Below are 13,069 nucleotides of genomic sequence, written 5' to 3'. Positions count from 1 at the left end.
ATGTTCTCCTGGTTCTGCTCCTCTCACCCTGCATCACTTCCTGGAGGTTGTTCCAGTCTCCATGGAACTCCTCCACTTTATTATTCCTTTTAGCACAATAGTATTCCATCACCAACATATACCACAATTTGTTCAGCCATTTCCCAATCAAAAGGCAGCCCCCAATTTTCCAATTTTTTTGCCACTACAAAGAGTGTGGCATAACTATTTTTGTATATGTCTTTTTCATTATTATTAATTTGGTGTACAAACCCAGCAGTGGTATGGCTGGATCAAAGGACAGGCAGGCATTGAAAGCCCTTTGGGCATAATTCCAAATTGCCCTCCAGAATGGTTGGATCAATTCACAATTCCACCAAGAATATATTAGTGTCCCGATTTTGCCACATCCTCTCCAACATTTATCACTTTCCTTTGCTGCCATATTGGCCCATCTGCTAAGGGTGAGATGTGATACCTCAGAGTTGTTTTGATTTGCATTTATGAGAGATGCAGAACACATTTTCATGTGCCTATTAATAGTCTTGATTTCTTTATCTGAAAACTGCCTATTCATGATCCTTGCCCGTTTATCAATTGGGGAATGGCTTGATTTTTTTGTACAACTGATTTAGTTCCTTATATATTTGAGAAATTAGACTTTTGTCAGAGGTTTTTGTTCTAGAGATTTTCCCCCAGTTTGTTGCTTCCCTTCTAATTTTGGTTGCATTGGTTTTGTTTGTACAAAGCCTTTTTAATTTAATGTAATCAAAATTATTCATTTTACATTTTGTGATAGTCTCTATTTCTAGATTGGTCTTAAAATCTTTCTTTTCCCACAGATCCGACAAGTATACTATTCTATGTTCTCCTAATTTACGTATAGTTTCCTTCATATTTAAGCTGTTTACCCATTCTGAATTTCTCTTGGTATAGGGTATGAGATGTTGATCCAACCCAGAATCTTTGGGGGTTGTCCCTCAAGCTCTTCTCCTGTCCCTGCCTTACTCCCCAGGGTGTTTCTAGCTGGAAGGTGCTACTTCATTGATGGGAAAAGCCAAAGCCCAACAAAGCCCAATGCCACTGGACTTCCAGCTCAGAGAGCCTTAGCAGTCAAATCTGCCTCTTCTACTTTCCAGTTATATGGGCAAGATGCTTCCCCTCTGTGTCAAAGGTTTCAACTCATGGGGGCTTCTGAGAGCCAAGCCAGATCATGTCTGTGGAGTGCTTCGGAGAGCACATAGGAAAGTTTACTCTGGCTTCTCATTAAAAGAGGTTTGGCATTTGGGCCAAACCATGGAGCACATTTACCTTCCTCTGCTTTCCTTGGGCCAGCATTTGACTAGTTTAGCCTCTATGTCTTCAAGGGGAGCTCCTTTCCCTGGGCCAATCACGCTGCCCTCTCTTGATGTGGGCATATCCTTGTGAGGCCCAGCGGTTGACCATCACTCCCTGGGGCCAGCCCGTGATGACATGCCTCTTCAGAAAGTTGAACCCTGCTGGCCTCCATCTTAACTGAAACATGGGGAAGCCTGGATGCATGTCTTGGCCAAGATGAGGGCAGCAGGGGAGGAAGGGTCCCCTGTTTATTGTTCTCTGACCACTTCTCAGCAGGTCTATGCAGCCTTCATGCCCATTGGCCCCAAGTGGTCTGCGATAGACCAGGGATCTGAGGTGCCAACTTCCTTCTTCTTGCAGCCCTGTCGGTTCACCTTGCCACCATTCTCCCTGCCGGGCAGCTCTGAAGACAGTTATGTCCCCATGCACCCCAGCATCTCCTCTGCTGGCTCTGGACCAGAAAGCAATGCTGATGGTTACATTGCCATGAACAGCCCTGAGAGCCTCTCCAATCCCCTGGCAGAGCTCCCCAAAGATCTGGAACCACCCCCAGTGAATCGAGACCTGAAGCCCCGAAGGAGAAGTAAGTGACTTGGCTACTGTACAGGAGATGGGGCGGGGCGGGGCAGGGCAGCTCCTGAGCCGATTGAGGTGCTGAGGGAAGCTGGAATCATCCAGTGCTATTAGCTCATGATTCCCAAGACTTTCCCCACAACAATCCTGAGGGGGTAGGGGCTATGAGGATTGTCTTCCCCATTTAACACATGGGGAAGTTGAGGTTTAGAGGGGTAGGTGAACTCCTCGAGGGCATATAGCTCGTCTATCATTGATCCCCAGTGCAAATCCAGTTCTTTTCTGCCATGGGGTCCAGCCTTATTCTCGGAAGGTAGGGGAGGTTGGGAAGCCTTGCTGTTTCCAATCCTAGGAATGGAACTCAGAATTTTCTTCATTTAAGGAATGTCTTTGGCCAAGGCCTTAGCCATGTAAGGGTACAGGAGACCAGAGAACTGAAGGGAGCTTGGGGAGGGAAGGGAATGGTCTAAAAGCAGGTCTTCCCTGTGACGATGAAAACTGGGCAGAGCATGTTTAGTGTGGCTCCCATAGAGGCTTGGGCATGGCACGTTCCTCTCTGTGTGGACAGCTCACATACTGCAGCAAGGATACTGTGGTGTAAATGGTCTAGAGGACCTGCTTTGGGGAAGCCTACCCTGTGGCGGTATGCGCTCTAGTTAGCATCCAAGCAGAGAAACTTCTGGCTTGTCCGCCGGGTGGCACTCTCTCCAGACTACCTGCCTGGTTGCCCCTGGCATGCTCCAGCCTCCCCAAAGGCTCCACTCTGTCCTCCCGCCATCAGAAGGCACTTCGCCCACAAACAAGTAGACTTCAACAGGGAGCTTGAGCTCCAAGGAGCTCTCCAAACTCCTCTCTTGACCTTCCAGCCAGCTCTTCAGACCCAACAAGGGAATTTCTGAAGGGAGGGTGAGGCTCTGAAGAGGAGTGCATGGAATACGGAAGGGAGGGAAGCACGGTGCAAGAGATCAGCCTCTACCCCTGGCTCATTATTCTGCCGGGACAGTCTCCAGTACTTGGGGCCATCTTCCTTCTCTGTGCCTCTCTACAGTGCTGGTCTCGGGTCTTTTTACTGTAGTCCTGGGCAGTCAGTCCCTTCTTCTAGGCTTGCTCTCAAGATAATCAGAGATTGCTGAGGTTCTCTGCCTTGGAGACAAATGCCACCTCCTAAATGTACTGACTGGTCCGTCCTAGGGTTCCCCCAGATGGTGGGCATCAAAGACGCTGAGGGGAATGGGTGTGGGCAAAGACTTCATTGCCTTGAAAGGCTAATTCCAAGTCCACGAGCACGAACACAACAATCGCTCCCACGTTCAAGGAGGAACAAAAAGCGAATGAATAAGGGCCTGCATCACAAGTGGATTGTTTTCTTTAAGCACAAGCAATTGACCTCAGATTTTGTGTTGGCAAAGGCTCATCTAGCCACCACCCTCAGAGCGAGGGAGACTGGTGCTCAAACTGGTGTGCCAAGGCCCTTTCCCAGCCTGTCTATCCGGGAACACCCTGGAAGGGCCTCCGTAGCTTTCCCACGCCCCAGAGAAGCTGTTCACCCAAGACCAAGCCAGCTGTGGTTCAGAGCTTTCCGTACAGCTCCCTGGAATGTTAGGAGCTCTGCTTTCTACCTCAGAGTTAGGCCAAGGTGACACTTAGCGTGTAACTAGACTTGCGTTTAAATGTTGGAGAATTTAGGGTTAGGGGAGCCCGAGGAGCATCTTTCGAATCACGTGGAATGAAGCCCAGAAAGAAGCCTAGGACTTTCACTCCTGGAAGCAAGCAGGGTCCCCGAGTCCTACTGCTGAGGTTCTCTTTCCTGTTCCCAGCATGACAACCAGGAAGTACCCATCTTGACTTTCCATTCTCTGGGGCTCCTGCGTAGCAAGACAAGAAGTCGATCTCAATCACAAGAAGAAAAAAGGGAACTCCACTTTCCGGCCTTCTTTCCTGGCTTTTTGCCCATCGTGAGCTCAAACCCTTTTGGTCCCAATAAGACAGGAAGGACATTGAGACCATCAGAAATACTCGGCTGCTAAATAATGGGGTTTGCTCCAGCCCCTCATGTTAACTCTTGGTGAATCTTTGTGATTTTTTCCTAACATTTATGGTCTTATATGCTATATAGCCTATTTCTTTGGTACTCTTCTCCTCACTCCACCCTTGGCCCACCATTCTTACTCTTTCTTCCTTTCCTTTTCCTTTCTTTTTCGCTTACCCATCTCCCTCCCCTCCTTTTTAAACCTTTATCTTCTCCTCCCACACTACTATCCACTCTTATTTCCCTTTTGAGCTTACTGTATTTCTGTACCCAAATCTTTGTGTCTGTGTGTATAATTGTATTTGATTTTCCTTTATCTGGGTCAGATAATGATGGTCATGGGATACGGGTTCTCTCTCTACCTTCCTCTGTGTCTGCATACTCTTCATCTTATGTGCCTCTATTATTCAATCATGACCTTCCTCCATTTCCCCCCCCTCTCCTTCCTAGTATTGCCCTCAGACTTTCTCATTTTGTCTTCTAAGAGGATTGAAATGGAACAAAACTACCACAGACTCTTGCTCCCCTTTGATCTTTAAAGATATTAGGGTTCAGAGAGGGCACTTATTTCTCATCCCACATGCAAACAGTTTTCTTGGAATTGCATTCCATAGAAGTTTCTCTTGGCACCTGTATTTCCATTGCCAAATATCTACTCAGGTTCTAGCCTTTTCAGCAGGAATGCTTGGAAGTTCCCTACTCAATCAACTGATCAATAAATCTTTACTAGGAGCAAGCTCTGTGCTGGCATGCTGAAATCTGAGCAATGGGCAGTCTTCATCCACTTGGTCTTGCCCGTGTGGATGGTCAGAGGAAACTTCTGGAGGGATGTCAGCTGTTTTCCGGGAGCACCTGCAGTGGGCTTGTGCGCACAGTGCGCGCTGGTTCTCCGCTGTCTCAGGAGCGGCAAGGACTTTTGGTAAAGCCTCCCGGTCTCCCAGGATGTCCCGAGAGACCCGGCCAAACCTTTGGGCGTTGGCCAAAGATGGACTGAGAAGGAAGCCTCTTCAGGCCCGCATGCTGGGGGAGCTGCAGGAGGGGAGGAGGCGGCCTCCAAATGAGAAGGGGGAGTTGACTTCTGCAGATGGCCAAAAGAGAATACCTGAGCTGGGAGGAAGGGGGAGGAGCCTGCAGTGCCCCGCCCCTTGGAGGCGGGAGGAGGAGGAGCCAGCCAACTCAAAGGGAGGCTCCAATCTCTCCGGCTAGGATGCTCCGGTGCAACATGGAGGGGCAGCCCAAGCGCCCCTCTCCCCAAACCCAGAGGAGCTCAAAGGCTGGGAAATGTAGCTGACGCTTCCCTAGTGAAGGCGGGGGAGAGGACTGGCTGAATTTCCAGCCGGAGCGCCTGGAAAAAGCTCTTTTTTTGGGCTGGGTTGCCTGGCAACCCTGTATTCTTGTGCCCCCCCCCCATCCAGCTCACTGAAGCTCCTGCTGGGGTCTGGCCTTCGGTTTGGGGGCTCGGCACACGCACTTCACCTTTTCAGTGCACTGTTGTTTTGAACCCTTCCCCTTCTTTTTGAGAAACACCAGGGCTGGGCGATGGGGGAGAAGTGACTTGCCCAGGGTCACACCGCCCAGCTCCAGCTTTTCTAAACCCTAACCCTTCTGGCTAAGGCACTGGGGACTTGGAAAAAGGTCTGTCTTAGAATTGATGGGAGGCACAAGAGAGGTCAGGGCTGGGCAAAGGGGAAGAAGTGACTTGCCCAGGGTCATCCAGCTAAGAAGGGGGGAGGCTGTGGTTTTCCGGACTTCAGGCATGGGCCCCCAGCTGCTTACATCCCAGTTCTCATCCTTTCTTCCCTGGAGGGAAGTTCCTTTGGCTTCCCTGCTATTGGCCTTCCTCTTAAGTAGCCCCCCCCCCCCGCCCCACTGCACTTTGTCTGGTTTACTTTTGTCTTTCACCCAACTGGTACCCAAGTTTACACTCAGTTCTCTGTGCCCCTGGCAGGCGGTCCTGCTCCTCACAGTGGTGCAGCTGGACAGCCTTTTATGGGTTCGTCTGGCAGTCCCGGCTTCTCCTGGCAGAGCGCAGAGGCGGTTCCGATGGGCAGCCCCTGGCTTTTCTGCTCCTGGGAGTTGGTGGTCGGGCCCCTCAGAGAGGGCTCCAGCTTGGTCGGGCTCTTCTGAGCTTGACTCGTCTCTCCAGCCTCAGTGCAGGGACGTGCCAGGGCCAGGCTCTGCTCTGTGCTGCCCTTTGGGGCTGGATGACCACCCTGCCTTTTCTGGAGGATCCGAGCTCCAGCTTGTTGTCTCAGAACAGAGCAGAGGGGACCTCGGAGCCCTTGGGCCTGGGCTGCCCAGTCCCAGCATCGTGGTCAGCACAATGTTGGTCCTGGTCGCCATCTCCTGGCACTCCCTTAGGCCTCCAAGGCTGCCACGTTGGAGCTTTCTGCCCAGAGGAACCCTCTGCTATTGTTGCCTCTGGACACAAAGCCTGCGAGACTGGTTAGCATTCTATCTTTGGTTATGCTGGGGGGCTTGTTTATCTGTCCAAACCAACTCGCCTGTCCAGCTGGCATGGAAGAAGTAATTGACTACTGTTTCACATTCTATTTTGGTAAACCCTTACCTTCTGCCTTAGTATGACTTCTAAGACAGAAGAGTGTCAAGAGATAGGCAGTGTGGCGGTTAAGTGACTTGCCCAGGGTCACACAGCCAGGAAGTATCTGAGGCCTGATTTGAACCTGTGTCCTCCACACTCCAGACATGGTGCTCTAAGCCACTTCACATTTTTTTCAGCCATTGTTTGGTCAGGTTTAGCTAGAGTGGGGCTGGGTGCCTGCCTCCCGGTCAGGCAGCTCTTTTGAACAGAAGTGCCCACATCTAGTCCAAAGCTCAGCACCTTCTTCGATTCTTCCCTTCCCCTTGCCTACCACTGACCATTGTCCAGGTGCTGCTACGTTTTCTCTGGCGATCACTGTCCCATTCGTCCCCAGTTTCCACTTCTCCTGTTACCAGCCCAGCCCTTTAACACCTCACAGCTAGTACTTCAAAACAATCGATGATTCTGGAGTCAGGACATTCTGACCAGGTGACCCTGGGCAAGTCACTTAACTTCCCAAGTCTCTAAGAGTGATCTATAGCTGCATCTCTAGAGGGACTTTCCTCACTGGGAGCCCCTTAAACCAATGAAATCACTGGGGCAATTTGTCTCTTGCCCTCTCTCCCCCAGGATGGAAGGAAGACCTTATGGCCTCCAGCCAAAAGCAATTCTGCCTGCTTATCTCTGGGCCTGGTTATCAGGTGGCCAGCCCAGGGACAGAACCCTGGCTTGGGCCAGCTCACAGTTTCGCTTCCCCTCTGTTCATTTCTGGCCTCTGCTCAGCGGCTCCCTCTAGTGGCGGGACATCGCGTTCCTCACCAAGGTCCTGGGGGCTTCCTGCTCCTACCCCCCTTCGGCCCACCAGGCATTGCGAGGCTGTGGGGACACCCAGCTGGAGCAAACTACGGGCCGACCCCTGAGCCCGACTGCCAGACGAATCCCTCCGTTGGTGAGCTGAGGTAGTTCCTGCTAGAAGGCAGCTTTGGGTGGGGCAGCTTCCCCTCAGCCCTGAATGGGTCATCCATCAAGGCAGGCCCCAGATCTCCTACGTGCCCGTGGGCTAGCCTCGCTAGCTCCCGTGTCTCCGCCTCCGGCCTTCCTTCGGGCCCCAAGCGCAGGCAGCCCTCAGGAGATCCAGCACCAGCGGAAGGACTTCTGGGGAAGAGCCGGGGAGGCTGCCGGCGGGTCCTGCTTCAGCTGCTTCGCAGCCCCATCCCATCGGCTATGGGCTCGCTCAAACAGCTGCCACTTGGCGCGGCACAGGGCAGTGCAGAGGGAGCGCGGGGCCTCCCAGATGATCCCGGTCAAGGCCAGAAGGGCCGGAAAGCTCCCCCTGGGCCAGCTCACCAGCTCAGGCTGTTCTCCGAAGCGGCCGGCCCAGACGCTCCACGGAGGCCTCGAAGCCCCTGGAGACGGACCAGGGGGCTTGCAGGCCACAGCAGCCAACTCGTGGACAGGGAGAGCCTTGAAGAGGGGGGTCAGGAGGCCGGCCGGAGAAGGCGGGGCAGGTCCGGACAGTCTCTTCCAAAGCCAAGAAGCCAGCGATCACAGTGGGGGTGGGGAGAGAAGGAGCCTCTCTGTGCAGAGGGATGGAGGAGGCCCTCCTAGGAACCCCGGCTCTTACTGCCTAAGGCACCAAGAGCACATTCCTGCCCCGGAACATGGGGAGGGCAGGCCACTGGAGACTTCCCAGACACTCTGGCGTCTGTGGCCAAGCCCATCCCCTCCCTCCCTTTAAGACCCCACATCTCCGAGGCCCGAGGGTCTATGCTGGAGCAATTAGCCACCAAGTGCTGAGGCCCAGAACCGCTGTGACCATTCAGAGCCACTCTGGAGGCACCATTTGTACCCAGGTCTTCCTGGCTTTTAAGTCCCAGGTGCTAGAGATCCTTGGGCTTCTCCATTGTCAGTGGTCATCCTCTGGCCAGATCCGTGGATCTTTTCCGTGCTTGGCTTCTTCTCATTCCTTTCCTCGGCAGGCTGCCTGGCCGCATCACTACTCTCTGAGCATGCTTGCCGGACAGCAGCTGAGGAGGGCAAAGGAGGCCAGGAAACGCAAGCCATCTCTTCTTTCTGGCCCCCTGGCTGCTAAAGAAGGGGTTCAAATGCCCTGCACCATGTGGGACCCTGAGTGACCCCTGCAGACCTTTGTCTGCCCAGCCATGCCACCTTCTGTCCAGGACCGAGATCTAACTGCCCCTCTTGTTGTCCTGTAGCACGCCCGCCACCTCTGGATCTGGGGAGCCTCTCTACTATCCGGGAGCACTCGGCTTTGACCAGGACGTGGACTGTGCCTTAGTAAGTCATGAGGAACAGCTCTCTCTCTCCCTCCCTTCCTCCCCATTTCTGTCCCTCCCTCCTTCCCTCCCTCCCTCCCCCATCTCTCTCCCTCCCTCCCTCTCTCTCTCTCTTTCTCTCTCTCCCTCTCTCCCCCCTCTCTCCCCCCCTCTCTGTCTCTCTCTCCCCCTCCCTCTGTCTCTCTGTCTCTGTCTGTCTCTGTCTCTCTCTCCCTCCCTCTGTCTCTCTGTCTCTGTCTCTCTCCCCCCTCTCTCTCCCCCATCTCTCTGTCTCTGTCTCTCTGTCTCTGTCTCTGTCTCCCTCCATCTCTCTGTCTCTGTCTGTCTCTGTCTCTCTGTCTCTCTCTCCCTCCCTCTGTCTCTCTGTCGCTGTCTCTCTCCCCCCTCCCTCCCTCTCTGTCTCTGTCTGTCTCTCTCTCCCTCCCTCTGTCTCTCTGTCTCTGTCTCTCTCCCCCCTCTCTCCCCCATATCTCTGTCTCTGTCTCTCTGTCTCTGTCTCCCTCCCTCTGTCTCTCTGTCTCTGTCTGTCTCTGTCTCTCTGTCTCTCTCTCCCTCCCTCTGTCTCTCTCTGTCTCTGTCTCTCCCCCCCTCTCTCCCCCATCTGTCTCTCTGTCTCTGTCTCTCTGTCTCTGTCTCTGTCTATCTCCCTCCCTCCCCCTCTCCCCCTCCCCATCTCTTTTCCTCCCTCCCTCTCTCAATCCCCTTCCTTTTCTTCTTGTCCTCCCTACCCCATCTGTTTCTCTGTGTCTCCCTCTCCCCTGCCCTCGAGGTCTCTAAGCAACTCTGACATGGAATGATGATTGATAGAAGCCCAGAGAATGGAACTTTGCCAAGCCTCCCCCTGTGGATTGCCCACACAGACAAGCCCCCACATTGTCTGGGGATCTTTCCCATCAGTATGGACCCAGTGAAATCTCAGGTCTGCCCCCCACCCCCTGAGCAATTACCTTCCATGGGCACGTTCCACATTACTGGCTGCCACCAAAGACCACTGAGCATGGAAACCTTCTCTGGGGAGAGTAGGGTTTGCCCTGACCAAAAACTGAAAGTAAACTGGATGGAGCCCCACGTGGCGAGTGGGTGGGTGTGTGTCTCCCCATTGAGCAAAAGCTCCTCCATGGCAGAGACTGTGCCATGTTCCCTCTTTGTATCTGTGGCGCTCGCTTGCTCGCTCGGTACAGGGCATTACGCACAGTAGGGCTAGATAAACGTGTCCCATTGTTTCAGCGCCCTGGTCCATGTGAGGCAGGCACCTGGTTCCCTTCCCTTCCCCCTTAGAATTGCAGTGCAGATTATCTCCTGGCTCTGGCTCCACCCTTCAGTGGCAAGCTCCTTGAGGGCAGGGGCTGCCTGTTGCTTCTTTCCATCTGGCCAATGCTTGGCAGAGCTGGGCCTTGGCCCCATCCTTGGCACTCCCATCAGTTTCCATGGCGCTGGGCACAAGCTGGCATCTGGTGGGAAATGAATGGTTCCTGGCTATCCTGAAGGAGGCGCTGTTCCCTTCTGCACAAGAGGCAAGCCCCAACTGACTTGAGTGGCTCCTCTTGTCCTCCTTGGCCTCTTGATTGGGAGAGAGCGAGGGAAGAAACTTTCCCAGACAAGCCAGAAGGAAGAGCAGGCGCTTTGTGTTCGGCCAAAAACGAGCCTGTAGTGGCCTGGGGAGGACACTGTTTCCCGTTCGACAGACGCGGGCCACTGAGGACACCAACAAGCGAGCAGTCCCCACAGTCAAGGACCTTCTGGCCTGTTTAGGGCAAACGTCAGGCACCCCAAATAGGTGGAAAACGATGCCTCAAAGGCAACTGCTGCCATCGTGCTGCTTGGAACGTGTTCTTTTCTGGGGTTTCCCAGCAGCCCTGTGAGGGAGGACTTAAAGGCCCTCCCAGCCCCACCTGAGGCGTAGAGTGGTTGGTTATGTGGACCTGACCCCAGAGCCCCAGCTAGTGTGTGTGTGTGTCTTCCTGACTCCTTTATCCCCGATGACTGCCAGCCGGAGGTCTAAAGAAGGGTTGGGAGCCCAGCTGATTCCTGGGCAAAGCCTAGAATCTGGTGCCGCTTGGGGTCTGGTCATGTGGCTTTCCTTTTCCCCCTCACGCCCCCAGGCTGCTTTAGTGGCTATTCATGTGGCACTACATGAGAAGATGTGGAAAGTCAGACAATGCCAGGAGCCAAGCAGCCTGGCATGGTCGGTCCTCTCGGGATCAGAGGGAGACCCGAGTGGATGGGGCCAATGTCCAGAGGAGGCACCGGAAGGAAGGCAGCCTGTGTCATGCCTCAGGGTGATCGGGGACCTGGAACAGGAGGGAGAAAGTGGGAGGCCAGGCCAGGGACAGTAAAGCATCTTCCTCCTCGCAGCCAGGCCAGAGGGAATTAGCCTCTTGGGCAAGGGAATGGCAAGCTCCTTGTCTAGGAGAGCTAGAGGACGATGGGAAAAGGGAAGTGGCTGACCTCGAACAGCAGCTTCTCTTCAGGACGTCCATCCAAGCTCGTGTCCAGGGCAGGAAGAGCCAGAACACCTGGGAGGAGGGGGAAATCCCTCAGGGCCTGGGCAAGGAGCTCAGTTCAGCCGGAGTGGGGTTGTGTGACGGGGAGTCAGACTGGAGCAGAATCCGGAGGAGCCCTGGGGAACAGCTGAGATACATAGGGCCTTTGCCAGCTTCCATCAGGAAGAACGGTCCAACTTTCTCTCGAGCCCCACCTCAGTGCTGCTGTTCCTGGGTCTGACCCAGCATGACAAATCTTCACTGGCAGTGCCTCGGTTCCTGAGCCACGGTCACAGGGAGCCAAAGCCTTCCACTGCCCCAGAGCACCTCCTGGAAAGCGGGGCTCCTCCATTCCCCTCCCTTGGCAGGGGCTGAAAGTCAGCCGACGTTTGAGGCCTCTTGCTAGAGCAGAGATGTTGCCACCATGGCCTCTTCGGCACAGAAGGGGATGGTTTGGGGGACCAATCAGACTTACTGTTCCAGTTGATTCACCCTGGGGTCACTGGGCATCTGCTCAGTCCCTGCGGGAACTCCAGTCAGTCCAACAAACATCTCTGCGTGGCTTGGTGCTGGCCCGGGATTTGGGACCCAGAGACAGGCAACAGACCTACCAGCCTTTGCCAAGGCAGATTCATTCACGGGATGGCAGGAGGAAAAGCCCAAAAGAAAATGGGCCACGCCCTCCAAGGGCTTGAAGTGCCCATCTCTGGGCCCACTTCCAGCCTGAGAGGCCAGAGGAGCCTTGGATGCCATAGAACTGCTGGCTAGCTAGCTGAGGGGCCAACTAGCCTCGGGCCATTCTTTTGCATCCATTTTGTGTTTATCCTGTATATATTGATTTGGGTGTGGGCCCCTTGACAGATTAGCTTCTCCACAGCCCAGATGGGTTTCTGCTCCCTCCCTGGCACACAACAAACACTTGAGATGGTTTTGGACTGGCCCATTGGTTGACTGCAGTGTGGATATGAAGTGACTTGCCCAGGATCACACAGGCAGTGTCAGGTGGCATTGAAGGCCAAGCTTCAGTCTTCTCTGAACTACAGACAACCAGCCTCAGTGGAATCTCGGGATTCCATGTGGTTGGAAGAGCCACTGAGTCCATTTCTGGACAAACCATCCATGGCTGTGCAGGACAATTTCTCCAGCTGTGTGCCACGTGTCTCTGGAGCCATCGGCCGAAACCTCCCTTCTGTGTCCTAGCTAAGAATTCCCCTGGAGACTTGAGGTCGAGCCCCAGGAATGGAGGTAACGGGCTCGCTGAGCAACCAGAGCTGGTGGAAAGGGCTCTCCTCCGCACATGGGCCTCCGTGTAAGGCGTTGCTTGGCGGGTGTTCAAAGCATCTGCAAGACATTTCCTTCATCTCCTCTGTTTTTCTTCCTAGCAACCAAACCAGCTTTCTCTCTCCAGAGAGGGATGGGATGAACTCGGCCCGAGCATTCGCCAATTCCGTTTCCGGAGAAGAGGAAGAAAGTTACATTCAAATGGTAAAGTACTTGGCCTGGGGATGGGAGGGCCACAAGGAAGTCTAAAGAGAAAGTCCAGCCACCCTGGCTTTGGAGCATTAGCACCCGGATCCAAAGTCTCATCACCCTCCATGCCCACCTTGGCTACAGTGGCCAGTGGCATCACTTGTGGCTCAGAATGGCTAGGCAGGTGAGGACAGGCAGTCCCCTGGGGCCCCAAGGGTTTATGGGATCAGAAAACCACCTTCAGCCAGTGCTTTTGCCTATGATGGACGGGCCCTTCAGTGGGCACCTAGCTCAGACTGAGTGTCCAAGAGAACCATCAGGGTCTTTGAGATTCCTTCTTCATAGTCTTTAAAGGGAT

The 13,069-nt window shown here is 53.9% G+C and overlaps 1 protein-coding gene across 2 annotated transcripts in view; it reads left to right on the top strand.

Moving 5' to 3' along the window:
• GAB3 (GRB2 associated binding protein 3) overlaps nt 1-13,069 on the top strand; it is a 143,863-nt gene that overhangs the window by 113,498 nt on the left and 17,296 nt on the right. For both annotated transcript variants that reach the window (XM_056809530.1, XM_056809529.1), the window contains exons 6-8: nt 1,678-1,900; nt 8,678-8,759; nt 12,624-12,726. In XM_056809530.1, coding sequence (XP_056665508.1) covers nt 1,678-1,900; nt 8,678-8,759; nt 12,624-12,726 — 408 coding nt within the window. The remainder of the gene's footprint in view (nt 1-1,677; nt 1,901-8,677; nt 8,760-12,623; nt 12,727-13,069) is intronic.

The sequence above is a fragment of the Monodelphis domestica genome, chromosome X, assembly GCF_027887165.1.
Source record: "Monodelphis domestica isolate mMonDom1 chromosome X, mMonDom1.pri, whole genome shotgun sequence".
NCBI classification, from domain to species: domain Eukaryota; kingdom Metazoa; phylum Chordata; class Mammalia; order Didelphimorphia; family Didelphidae; genus Monodelphis; species Monodelphis domestica.
Note: the sequence above shows the minus strand (reverse complement) of the source record. Positions and strands in the feature narration are given on the sequence as shown.